The 12,577-nt window shown below is 45.3% G+C and overlaps 1 protein-coding gene across 3 annotated transcripts in view; it reads right to left on the bottom strand.

Moving 5' to 3' along the window:
- The window catches only part of WT1 (WT1 transcription factor), a 61,006-nt gene extending 54,253 nt beyond the window's left edge, over positions 1 to 6,753 (bottom strand). For all 3 annotated transcript variants that reach the window (XM_063289523.1, XM_063289524.1, XM_063289525.1), the window contains exon 1: positions 5,874 to 6,753. In XM_063289523.1, coding sequence (XP_063145593.1) covers positions 5,874 to 6,276 — 403 coding nt within the window. In that variant the 5' untranslated portion in view covers positions 6,277 to 6,753. The remainder of the gene's footprint in view (positions 1 to 5,873) is intronic.
- Positions 6,754 to 12,577: the final 5,824 nt, after the last annotated feature.

Here is a 12,577-nt window from a genome sequence, read left to right as displayed (position 1 = left end):
CTTAGATCATAATTTTCAATTCTTCTCCTAAAGGCTTCTGGACTCTGGAGCTTACTGCCCTTTCAGATTCATGGAAACCCTGGTCCAAAAGCTGGGGGTCACCTAGGAACTGCAGTTTCATTGCCCCTTAGAATATCAGCGGTTTTAAGGTGCTTCTGAGGGATTGCAACTTTACAACCACACTTCACTCTTTTAAAGAGATATTTCACCATTCGGTATTCAAGTTAACACCCCTGATCTTAACTGTATTTATCTTGACCTCTTTTGGGGAAAACAGTTTAATTGAATCTGTCTGTTCTGAAGTCCTGTCATGTTCAGGGGACCTACTCTCCAGGAAGTGGGGATCAGCCTTTTCATCCGCAGACCTCTTCCTTTGCTAGAAAACCTGAGTCACTGTGCTGAAGGGAGCTTACTCCTGAACTCGCAGGCATGGTTCAGCTGTAGCTCAAAACTTTCCAAAGCCTGGGCAGAAATGGGCTTCAAGTCACAACAAGTCCGTTCAAAAAGGCGCATGGGCTGCTTTCTTATTTTGGCGACCGTACAAAAGAGTCTTACACGGCTTTTGAAAAGTCCTTCTGCCCTCCCAGTCCACGGAGTGGAGATCCCAGTGCGTTGAATTGAAGGTAAAGGTGAGGGGTGTATGTGAGAGAGACACACACACACACCTTGCCCAGTAGATTGTCCTCCCCCCCTCTTCCTCCCACCCGCCGTCGCGCCGTGCATTTGGCAGACAACTCTGAGCTGGCGCGGCCAGCGCCTTCAAAGCTGCCGCATGCGCCTGGCGCGTTCTGGCGCTTAGCGTCCCTTGTCTATTCGGCAGCGAACAGTGATGACAGGCCGATGCCCAACCCCTGCACTTCCAGGCATCAGCTGCTCCGAGCTGCCTTATCTTAGCTCATAACCCACAAAGCCAAGGCTTCCCTCCTCCCCTTTTTTCTCCAGCGTTCTTCCAAGCATTGGCGCTCTAGGTCTGGACCTCTCTTTGCCCAGCAGTTCGGTGGCCTTCAAAACGCTACCCGGTGCAGAATGGTGTTTTGGCCACGTTTTCCGGTGTTCCGTGACCCAAAGCTTCAAGAATGCGATAAGGCGGTTGGAGTTCTGAACCAGCCCCCTGATAGCGAGGTCTCTTTAATTAGGGCTTTATCAGAGGCTGAGCTGATTAAAACGTGCTGAAAATAATTGAAATGTGGACATCTGGAGAAGAAGGCTACTCTTCTGAAGGGGTGCAATTGTTAGAGGACCCAGCTGCGTGGCGGGGAGGGAGAGGGCGGGGGCAGGCGGCCCAGCAAAAAATTCAAAGCAGAAGAGTTCTTTCTCCCGGCGAAGACTTGGCAAAAACGCCAAGGTAACGTCTTTCCCACGGTGAGAAAACCCGTCTCAGACGGAACATTCAACCTTGATAGACTCAAAGCAAAGAACGTTATATTCATCTCTCAAACTTGCCAACTTCCCCAAGTTCTTTATAGCCACAAAGCGGTGTGTGTATGTGTCGCCCAACATTTTCGCTCTTCCTCCTCCCCCCACCCATCCTACTCCACCCCCACCCCGTTTTTGCTTTGGAGCACCAGGACATTTTTCACGAATGTTAAAACCGTACCTGCTTCTCACCCACTGCTGTACTTCTGAAGTGGTAATTAAACAACGACTCTTCACTTTTTTAGCGTAAAACGACTGGAATCGCAGCCTAACTCTAAATCTCTGGTGTTTGGTTAGACCTGCCACACCAGAGGACCCAAAAGGTCTTCTAAAATCAGCCTCCCAGATTCCTCAATCCATCCTTTTAAAATCCAAGAGTATGACGATTTCCTTTTTTGTTTTGGAGTAAGTACAGAAGACTGAGTTTTCAAATACAAAATCAAGTTTGGTCGCAGCTCTTAAATGACACCAGCGTACCCATGATGTCATAAAAAACTATGGTCTCTCAGCCTTCTGATTAAAGTTCTGATTAAAGTGTTTGGGCACAAGTTAAGAACATACAGATAATAAATATCTTGATTAATTATTGTGAATGGAATTATATATAGCCTTTTTGGCCACCCTCTCCTCACTGCTTTTTAAACAGCACAAAGCTGATTTTATTTTTAAACCAAAAATTAGTAAATATTGCTGCTTGTACAAGAAAAAGTATCTTTTTGAATTAAGCATTGCTAATTCTTTTAATGGACTTTATTTTTCAGTTTTATTCTTTTTACTACTTTTTCCATCACTACAATAATCAAGAGATGCAGTTACACAAAAACAGTGTTGAAGTGTGTGAATTTTTATCCATAACTTAAGAAGTAATAAAATGCAAACCAGTTCTGCATATGTAGGCGCCCATTTACCTATGCAAATGGGAGATTTTCACTAAGTTCAGTCTTTCCTAGGTGTGCATACATGCATGCATATACATAGGGAAATGCTGAGGGAGTGTTACGCACACACACAATCTGATGAATATTACAAGAGAAAACCCCCAAGGCTTTCATTAGGTTAAACTCAGTTGGAGGGTAGTTACTGATATCAAAAATCTTAGAATTGCAACTCAGATTGTTTTGATAGTTCTGCTGATTTCATTGAAGTGGGATCCCTCCTCCTGTCACACATTATAAAAACATCACATGCATTTTTATTCATCACCTCCATCATGTGGAATAGAGATGTTTACTTGCTTTAAATTTCATCTGGGTCCAGTAGCTACACTCCAGAACTCCAATAGTGTGGAGTTGATTTTTAAAAAAACCATTAACTAAATGCAAGAAATCAGTGGGAGCAATGGGAACAGCAATTTAGGGAATGGAATGGAATGGAATATCTTGAAATAGTGAAAGAAATTGCCTTCACAACTTAACATCTTGCTGGGTAAGACTGGTAAATGTATTGAAAAACACTGAGCACTTAACTATTCTAGGTGCAATAAAAGTTATCCATAGAGTCATTAACATTTATAAAAACTTTTTTAAAGAATTGAAAATCATGTGAAGAATATTAAATTACAGCATGAAGTGCTGTTAGAAATGAATTGTTTTCTTTTATTCTAGGCTGTTCATCACAATTACACCCCTCCAAAGCATTGCAGACCCTACCAGTAACTGCTGCAATAGGCTAAACTATAAAACTAAATGCAAATAATTATAGAATTCACAAGTAACTATTTTCTGGCTAATTATACTGTGTATACATCTGCTGAAGTAAGCTGTTGCCTAGCATTTAGTTCATAAGTTCCTGATATTGTAATTCTTTTGCACAAGCCCCATCAAAAATTTTGTTCTTAGTTTTTAACTTCCAAGATGTTTTGTTAAGACCAATTGTATTGTGATTTCACAAATTTCACAGAAAATATTCCTTTCTCATTCACACATGGAACACCTAGATAAAAACTAGTGTTTTAGCCTAAGACTTGCTGTGTCAAGTTGCTTCCATTTTATAGGAATCAGCAATATATTTCATCAGGTGTTTACCCAGCAATGCCCATTTTTCAATAAGGTGCTACTCTCAAGTCAGTGTTTATAGGAATGTAGCTTGAGTATTCTGGTTCGGTGCAACTTCCCTTACAGTCAATGAAACATGTATTTTTGCACAAACGTATTTAAGGCATGGAAATTCTAATAAGTGTCAACTACAAAGGATTTCGGTTTATTTGGAAAGTAAAAATGAATTCTGAAAGTGTAGCAGTGCAGTCTTATGTATAGGTTCACTGAGATCAATGGCATTCACTCTCAGATTGCAGCATAGCTCTCGCTGATTTCAATAGGATTAGGAAGCCAAATTACAGTATTTCAGAAAACAGAACTGACATGCCGCTTTTGCAACTTTTATGTGTTAAAAATGATATCCAGGGAACCACTTACCCCTCCTCCCTGCAATATAATTCCCTCTGTGCAGTTTTAGCTTCCTAAAATATGGAGATGGGCTAACATAATAACAAAATCTAACAAAATCTCATGTTGATTGTGCTCTTTCACTTTACATTTGCTGCACAAAAAGCCATAGTAGATCGTGATAACAATTATCTTCCCCACCCCCACCAATATCCACTTGGTACTATATATGAGTACTATATATGAGCACTTAGCGCTATATATTTGTACCTATGCACAATAACTTTTTAGAATTTTATTTCCATGGGAATCAATTCTTTATTTCTGTTGATAGAAATCATTCCAGCAGTTTGGTTGCAGTAATATTAACTGAACTGTTAGATTCATCAAGAATGCTTTTTTGTATCTGCCCAGACAGTCCAGTTATAAACAAACTACCTGCTTGCTTAAAAAAAAATTGTCTGCAAGAGAATACCAAGTATCATTCGCAAAGGCATTAGCAAATAAATAGAAACTAACAGGAGAGCCCATATGTGAAATAATTATTAAAAGTGAATTCCATACACATTAAAGTTGTAATAACAACTCACTGAGTGCACAGTCCCATATGCTTTTATGCAGAAATCTGGTGCATTTAATTCAATAGGTTCTCTTCCTGGATAAGTGAGAATAATCAGATTGCTAATTTAGCCTTAGTATTGTTGATATTCTCTTTGGAAGATAAAGTACTTCTAAATAAATATTAATGGGGTTGCATATGCATTACATTCCTGATTTTAATTCTGGAAGAAAGCAAGTCCCACTTAATTCAGAATCGCAGAATTCTTTTCCTGAAGCTTTCCTGAACTTTGCTCTGAAGCATATATATACCACTATGAAAGGAGAAGGTGGAGCAATTGTATGATTCATTCAATGCTTGAAAACCCAGTAAGCATAATATTACAAAAGGGTGTTGCCATATAGGAGAGACCATAAAGTAAATCCATGCCCCACAATTCCACTTATTGGGATGAATATGGATTGCACCAACAGAAAAAGCTCTTGTGATCCTCAGTCCTCTTTCTTTCAAATAGCTTTATCAGGGAACTCCATGGGAGGACTTCAAAGTTGTATTTAGAAGCAGCAAACCCACAAGCCATTTAATCTATAAATATCTGTACACACATACAAACAATAATTCGCAAGCTACTCAGTCTAGAGTCTGCTAAATGTATATCTCTATTTGAACATACAATATAAAATCGTAACTAATTGCTCATCCCTGAATAAATTTATTTGGAACCTAGTTTTATTAAGTTCAGTACGTCATTCTCACAAGTTTATAGTTTTAATCTACAGGTTCACTTTCAAGGCACGTGAAGTATTTTGATCTACTACTCGCACTTAGTCCAAGACTAACACTGAGGCATTTATCCACAACCTATTCAGATCCGTATATTGATTTAACCACAGCATACTCTGAAATGCAAATTCCAGGGGTGCTAATTTTACACCCTAGCAGTCCTGTGCACGTCCATTGAAAAAGTAACTCCAGTTCGATTTTCTACACGGATATTTAGGACTAATAATTGATTTCTAGTCCCGGATGACTGCAATCCTTTGCACCCCTTACTCGGAAGTCAAACTGCCACCCTAGCACATGTCCTGGCTCTCGTGGCTAAGGTTTCTAAAGGCAGTGGTTTTAAACAAATTTGCCCTCTTTGAAAGATATCCCTTCCCCTTTAAAAACCGTTTGGTTACTTTCCTTATAAATAATTTTTAAGCTCTAAAGACTTATGGCTTAAACATTAAAATCTGCTAAGGGTGATACTCAGGATCGGCCTGTAGGTTTTTCCGAGGTTTGCAGGCTTGCCACCGCTGCCCCGGGTCAGAATTTGGGCTCAGGAGCTTGCGAGGGGCCGCTTGGTCCAGTGACGGGCTCGTTGAACACCAAGGTCCCCCAGCCTCCCTGTCCATTGTGCTGGCGGTGCCGTGAAAGCGAGGGGTCCCCTGGCCAGGTGAAAGCGGCGGGTCCCGAAAACAGCGCAGGCTCCCCCTCCCCTCCCTTCGCCTAGCCGGTGTCCCTGGCTTTACCTTGGTTGCGGATGGCTTGCTGGCTCTCTAGGCAGTTAGGCAGGTAAGGGCCGTTGGGGAACATCCGCGCCTGGCTGGAGGGCGCTTGGCTGGGCGGCGGGGGCGGCGCAAAGGGGCCGTAGCGGCAAGCGCCAGCCGTGCCAGTGAACTGGCCGGAAAAGTGGACGGTGAAGGCGCTCAGGCATTGCTCCTCGTGCGGCTCGGTAGCGCTCCAGCTGGGCTCCTGCTTGATGAAAGCCGAGGGCGGAGGGGCCAGCGAGCCGTAGGAGGCCCCCGGCGGAAAGTCCAGCACCGGAGCCCACTGCGTCGCGCTGCTCACTGGCATGGAGCAGTTCCCGTTGCCCGTCAGGGGCGGCACCGACGGTGGCAACAGCGCGTTGAGGTCGCGAACGTCCGAGCCCATCTGCTCGCCGCAAACTTTTCTCCTCGGAGTCGGGAACCACTCTCTGGCCCCGCTCGCCCCGGGACCAGCGCACTTGTTCCAAGCGCCTTGGCCCCGGCTTGGGTCGGGCTGAAGGCACCAGGCGGCCGAGTTCAGCCCTTTCGGGGACACCGGGTCCGGATTGGGAAGACAAGCCGCCGGCTCCAGCCCTGAGGCAGCCGGCAAAAGCGAGAGGGCGAGATTGGTCTCCAGGGTCGCCCTTTGGTCCGACTGACTGCCGAACGGCGCAGAAGAAAGGCTCGAAGCCGCGGGACAGAAGGAGCTCGAGGGACTGCTGGCTAAAGCTCAGAAAGATGGTCGGGGCGGAGGCTCGGAGGGCCCGCAGGACTGATTTGAAAAGCCGCCTTGAACTTCTTACCTCAGCCGCGGCTTTGCCCTCAAGTCCCCAAAGCTCGGCTAATTGAGAGCGGCTATCCGCGTGAGGCGGAGGAGGAGTCAGCAGCGCGCGGGCGCTCCATTCACACTTCCCGCAGCAACACAGCCTCCCGGAGCGCAGAAAGCTCAGCCGGCGGAGGGAGGGAGGCAGGCAGGGGGCGGGAGAGGAAGGGACCCGCGCTCTCCCCCACAGGCCAAGGAGCGTGGCAGAGACGTGAGGACGCGGGAAGCGTAAGCCTCGCCCACCCGCCCCTCGCCTGGGAGTCCTCAGCATTCGGGGTCTTCAGAGTTCGAGGCTGCTGAGGCGGGAAAGGCGAGAAACGCGCCACAGGTGGCGAGGAAGGAATTCCCTTGGGAGGAGGCGGGTTCTGAAAAGTCGCTTCTGTGGCGAGGAGAGCTTGGTGGAAACTACCCTGCCCACTCAGCCACCCCTTCGCTTACAGAAGATGGAGATGGGCACCTAACATTGGCCAGAGGCCATTTGAAACCTTCAGGCTCACCTGATTTGACTAGGGGGCAAAGATCAACCCTCCCCCCAAATACATTCTCAAACCTGCCTGGGTTTCGGGTGGGCTGCGCCACCTCGAAACAAGCATAAAGCTCCGTAAAGCCTTTCAACTCAGCCGCCGCCCGGCTGGACGGGTTCCGAGTGGGTTGATGAAGGTCTTGGTAGTAAGAAGGGAGCTAGGTTGGCTCACCTTCCGCCAAGCGACTGGGCTGCAGCTGTCCTGAAACCTTTTTTCGCGCTCGCGCCTGAGCGCAGCCACCCTCCCTCCAATAATGGCGGCCTGACAGATTAGTTCTCGAGGGTGCCAGATCTAACAGTCAGAATGCTTTGGCGAACGCCTTAGAACTTCACGTGAGATCATACCAGCAAGACCAATTTAGTCCCGCTTTTTCTCCATGTCATCCTGCTTCTAGTTTTCCCAAAAAACCTGGGGTGTTACGCTGTCTGAAATCAAGCTTGATTCCTATATATGGAATATATGGAAACATCCACACAGTTTGCTTGGCGACAGCATGGAAGTGATTTGCCATTGTCTTTTTCCGAGACCGCTACTGTTGTTTATTTATTTATTTCCCGGTCTAGTCTACAGCTGTAAGCGCTCCTGGTGGTCTCCCATCCACGCACTGACCAGGTCCGAACTCACTTAGCCTTTCGAGGTGGGTGCTGCCACCTGCTACAGGCCTACAGTTTTTATGGATGGCTACCAGTCAACGTGGTGACATAAACATACTCTTCCGTAAGGGAGGCTGCACACAAACCACCTCATAGCCAGCGGCATCCTTATCGACCGGGAATTTGTCTAAAGCTGTCCAGGTTGGCGGTCAGCATCTAGTTAAATGGATACGGAGAGACGTCTGTGGGACTAATCCTCAAACCGGGGGCGGGGTGGTGGGGGGACAGGATCTGATGGCTTTGCACAGGCAACATGGAAGGAAAGAGAGTGGTTTTTAAAAAGGAATCAGTTCCTTCCTTCAGACTGACTTCGCCGCCTGACCGTGCTACTAAGGCGGGCCAAATTCCAAAGCAAAAGCATAACCGGGGCTTTCCAGCAGTTTAATATAGTTCGCTAGGCGTTCAGGAGTTTCCCCTCGTAAGTGCTCCATGCTCCCCACCAACACCCAGGAAACTCGCTGCCCCGAACAGCTGGGCTGAACGAATGGGAGGCGACGAAAAAGGTCTGTTCGGTCCTCTTCCGTTTCCAGCCTTTAGCCTTGAACTGCTTTTCACAGAAAGCAATTCTGTCCACAACCATCCTGGGTCCGCTCCCACCTCTGGGGCTCAAGGATTAATCTTGTGCGGACAGCGTTTCTGGAAAAGCAGTCCCTAATCTTCATGTATTACTGAACTTGGCCATTCACCTGAAACTTCATAACTCTCCTCAGAGAGGCGGCCCAGGGGCGCCAACGCTGGGAAGGAGGAGCACCTTTCACGTGTTCTTCCGTATCCTAAAATGCACTTTGCTATTTCTGCATCCCTCCTAAGGCCTTCGCGGGCCATTTTCTTGTAAAAGGTCCGTATTGCCTCTCCAGGAATCACTCCCCAGGCCCCGCGCGTTTGGAATGAGATGCTTTCTTGACACTTGCGGGAAACGGCAGGCAGATAAGGGACCAGCTCGCCAGAGATCCTGCAGGCGCACTTGGCCACTGTTCACCCGGCGTCGCTCTTGCCGGGTGCGTTTTAAGGGAAGCCAACGAGCAGCCACAGACGGGCGAATAACTCCTCCTTCCCCAAACTTCACTGCGCCCAGTACAAGCACTCGCAGGAAGATCTTCATGTTGCAGAAACCTATTTTCAGAGGAGCCAGCGTGTTAATCTATGGCAGCAAAAGCAAGCGAATTTTGGGCAGTTACTCCAGGAAAGCTTATGTGAGAATAAACCTGTTACTCTCTTAAATTACCACCAGCTTCTTAGTCAGATTTAAAGGGAGATTGGGATGAAAGAGAGTGACTGGCTCAGAGTTGCACGCGAGCCTTCCGTGGCTGAGCGGGGACTGAATCCTAAATTTCCCCAGCAGCTTAATCCTTACACCGCGCTCCTTCATGACTTCGCGTGCAAAGCGTTTTACTGCCCTTCCATTCTGCAGTTCAGTGCGAACTTTCCTGTAAAAAAAGAGCGCCTTCCTGACAATTTTAATGGCGTTATGAGCTTTCTTAAGAACCGTACGACTCTACGTCTAAAACCAGAGATGGGGGAACCTTACGCCACGGAATCTGCGCTTCCTCTACAGTGCTTGGATTCGTCTGAGCCTTCAAGGAGGCTGAGGGCTGAGGAGGACGCACTTTCTCTCACGTCCGTTCTGCCGAAGAAGAGTCGGATTCGAAGTGACCCTGAGGAGGACCTGGAAAAAAAAAGTGATGGAGGGCCCAGCGCGTTGAACTTCCAGTCTTTGGACGAGTAGCAGTGTCTGTCCAGTCTTCCTTACAAGATCGCTAAATGACTTGTGAACTGTTGCCCTGCGCTCTTTAACGGACGGCGGAGCTGCATCAGGACAAGCAGAAAGAGGGTTTAACAGTGGGCCCTGTATGACACTTCCTTTTTTAAAATGTGCACAGACGAACATCAATTTGAGGAGGTCTGGATTGGGATTATTTTTAAACAGTGTCTTGGGAAATAAGATAAACACATCTTCGAATCTCACTGAGTGAGCCTTTTTCTATTTCCCCAGGCTCATATATATCTCTGCACTAAACTGACCTGTGTAACCAATGAAACATCTGGGTCCTCCCTCCTTCTCTCTAAAGCCTCAGCAACTCGGAATCTGCTTCTAAGTAAATCCTGCAGGAGTAAATTTACTCAGAATAAACCCCCTCAGCAGCAGCAGTCAGATTGCAACCACCAATTTACCTGGAAGTAAGACTTGCTGAATTTCTTAGCTTTTAGTTTTGAATCAGACCAGATAGACCAGCATCAGTTGGTCTATCTGGGTCCTACTTTGGGGTAGAAGTCCAGAGCATCATCCAGCTGAATGAGCTGGAGCATCATCACCAAACAGAGCAAGCCTGGCTTACTTTGAAGTAAGTGAACTAAAACAAAGAGCCCTGACGTTAAAAAGCCTCCTCCCTCCCTCCGTTCAGGATCCAAAATTGCCAAATTACGCCGGCGCTTAAGTACACGCTGTTAAGCCCAACTGAGGCAGATGGAGTTAAGTACATGCTCTCACAGCCTCAAGATGGCAGCCTGAGATGTTTTTGACATCTGGCTCTGATGACAGCTCTTAACAGATGAAATTTAGTGCAATAAACTTGCTGGTGTATGTTACAGGAGAGGAAGCAAAACGTTGCAAATCACTCTTCTAATGTCACTTGGAATTTTTCAGCAGGTATTAAAGAGCCTAGTTAACGTAAGGCTCCCTAGGGGACCGGGTTACTTGGTACATGAAAAGGGCAACATCTAAAATTTCAGTCTGAGTGTATTACTTTAATAGCATACAGATATAAGCATAATGGGTAGACACTGTTGTTTTCTTTTTAAAAGAAAGAGTAAGTGAGATACCTACAGTTGCTGTAGGAATTTATTTCCAATCTCAGCAATATTGAGCAATATTGTTAAAATAATAAAAAGTAGCCAGTCAAACCTGTCATTTAGCAAAATTAAGTTGGTAATTATTAGTTTTGCAAAATGGGATTTTAAAAAAATCTATTTTGCCCTTCTTAAAATGTGCCTTGGACATATTATTCATGAAGGTGGTGACATTAATTTTGAATGGAACTGGAATTTGAGTAGATAAATTTGCAACCAATGATAGAGAATGTCAGTTGCCAATTCTATATATAATCTAATAATAGTGACAACAATAATAATGAATGCATGGCCTGCTTCTGATCCCATACATACTGTATGGTAGATTGGAAATAACAAGAGATACCTAATTTCTGACAGTCGATTTCTAAGCAGACTTTGTTTCAGACATTTCATTCAGATCAGCACCATAAAATAGCACTGTGGGTAAGCAGCTTATTTTTCGCATTATTTAAAATCTTTATCTGTCCAGATAAATGTACTTTTAAAAAAAAAAAAAATGTGTGGATCTTTTCACTGCCCAATGGTCCTGCCTCCACAATCTTTTCTCAACAGGCAAAACTCTTTCTAGTCCAGAATGAAATATCTTCAAATATGATCACCTTGAACACAAATAGAGGATCAGGTTGATTCTTGCAAACCACCCACATTTAGAGAGGTGAGCAACTTCAGTAAGATAATCCAGTTGACAGGGGTACTCCAAGACACTGTGGTACTTTTGGAGAAGAAAAAGACTCCCCCTGCCCCATTTTCCACAAAGAAAAATACCAACTGCGGTTTATTTCGGGCTGGCATTAGGAGAGCATCCTTCACTCCATCTGAAGGGCAGGAGGCCAGCGCTGTTCCCCATTAGGGGATGGCCTGCATCCCTCCCTTAAGATCGCTTCTCTCTGCCTACTCGAGTGCTGGCCGTACCTGCTGACTTGTGTTCAAAGGTCTCTTTTGAGGATTTCATGTCTTTTAACTTTCTACTCCCTAAAGTATTTCAAAAGTTTTACGTTTCGTTCGATTGTCATTCAAAGGCTTTTTATAGATAATCTGGAAAGACTAGGATTGCACCTAACCCATTCCCAAAATCGTCTTCACCCAGGATCATAACAAGGGTTGGTTGCAGCTGCTGTTGCTTTTAATCCTAGGGTAGCGTTTCCCCTCCCCTGGCTTATAAACAGAGCTAGAATTTATTATTTTAGTAAATCACATTTATTTTCTATAGTATAGCGCTTCTAGTAATTCTTCTTTTCTGTTTTTCAAAAGAGTAATTCTTTCTCCTTAGGAAGGAGCAGGATACAAAAACAACCAACTACCAGCATGTTAGCCGCTCCTGTCTATCAGAACACTTGGAAGGAAATAGTTTAGATGACTTGTGGGGCTCAATCTTAGGTCATGCTTAACAAAGCAGTTCCTCAGAAACGTAAAATTATGGGCCCGATTCTCCTCCTCCAGTTAGCAAAGAACTCAGAGGTGCTTAGGATTTCTTCCAAAGGAAAAGAGGAATCTAGAAACAAGTGGGTCAATTAAAATCCCAACAGCAACAGCAATGTACATTCTGCTTGTGATCCCGAGTTTTCTTCCACCACCACAGTTTCAAGGAAATTCTAATTTAAAAAAGAAAAAGAAAACGTTTGCATTAGGAATGATAGCCATAGGAACAGTCACCCATTCCCTCCCAAAAAGTAGGGAAATGTTTATTATTTATCTGTCAAATTTATATTAAATGTTGACGTCAGGATACATCTATGGCATATTCTCGCATCTAATTCGTCCTAGAGCCCTTTGCTTTAGAAGGCCACTTGAGCGACCAGCAAGCAGTTCAGTGTTTTTCGACAGAGATTCCAAACCCACCGATCTGATTAGCACCCA

Source organism: Candoia aspera, chromosome 1 (assembly GCF_035149785.1).
Source record: "Candoia aspera isolate rCanAsp1 chromosome 1, rCanAsp1.hap2, whole genome shotgun sequence".
Taxonomy (NCBI): Eukaryota; Metazoa; Chordata; class Lepidosauria; order Squamata; family Boidae; genus Candoia; species Candoia aspera.
Note: the sequence above shows the minus strand (reverse complement) of the source record. Positions and strands in the feature narration are given on the sequence as shown.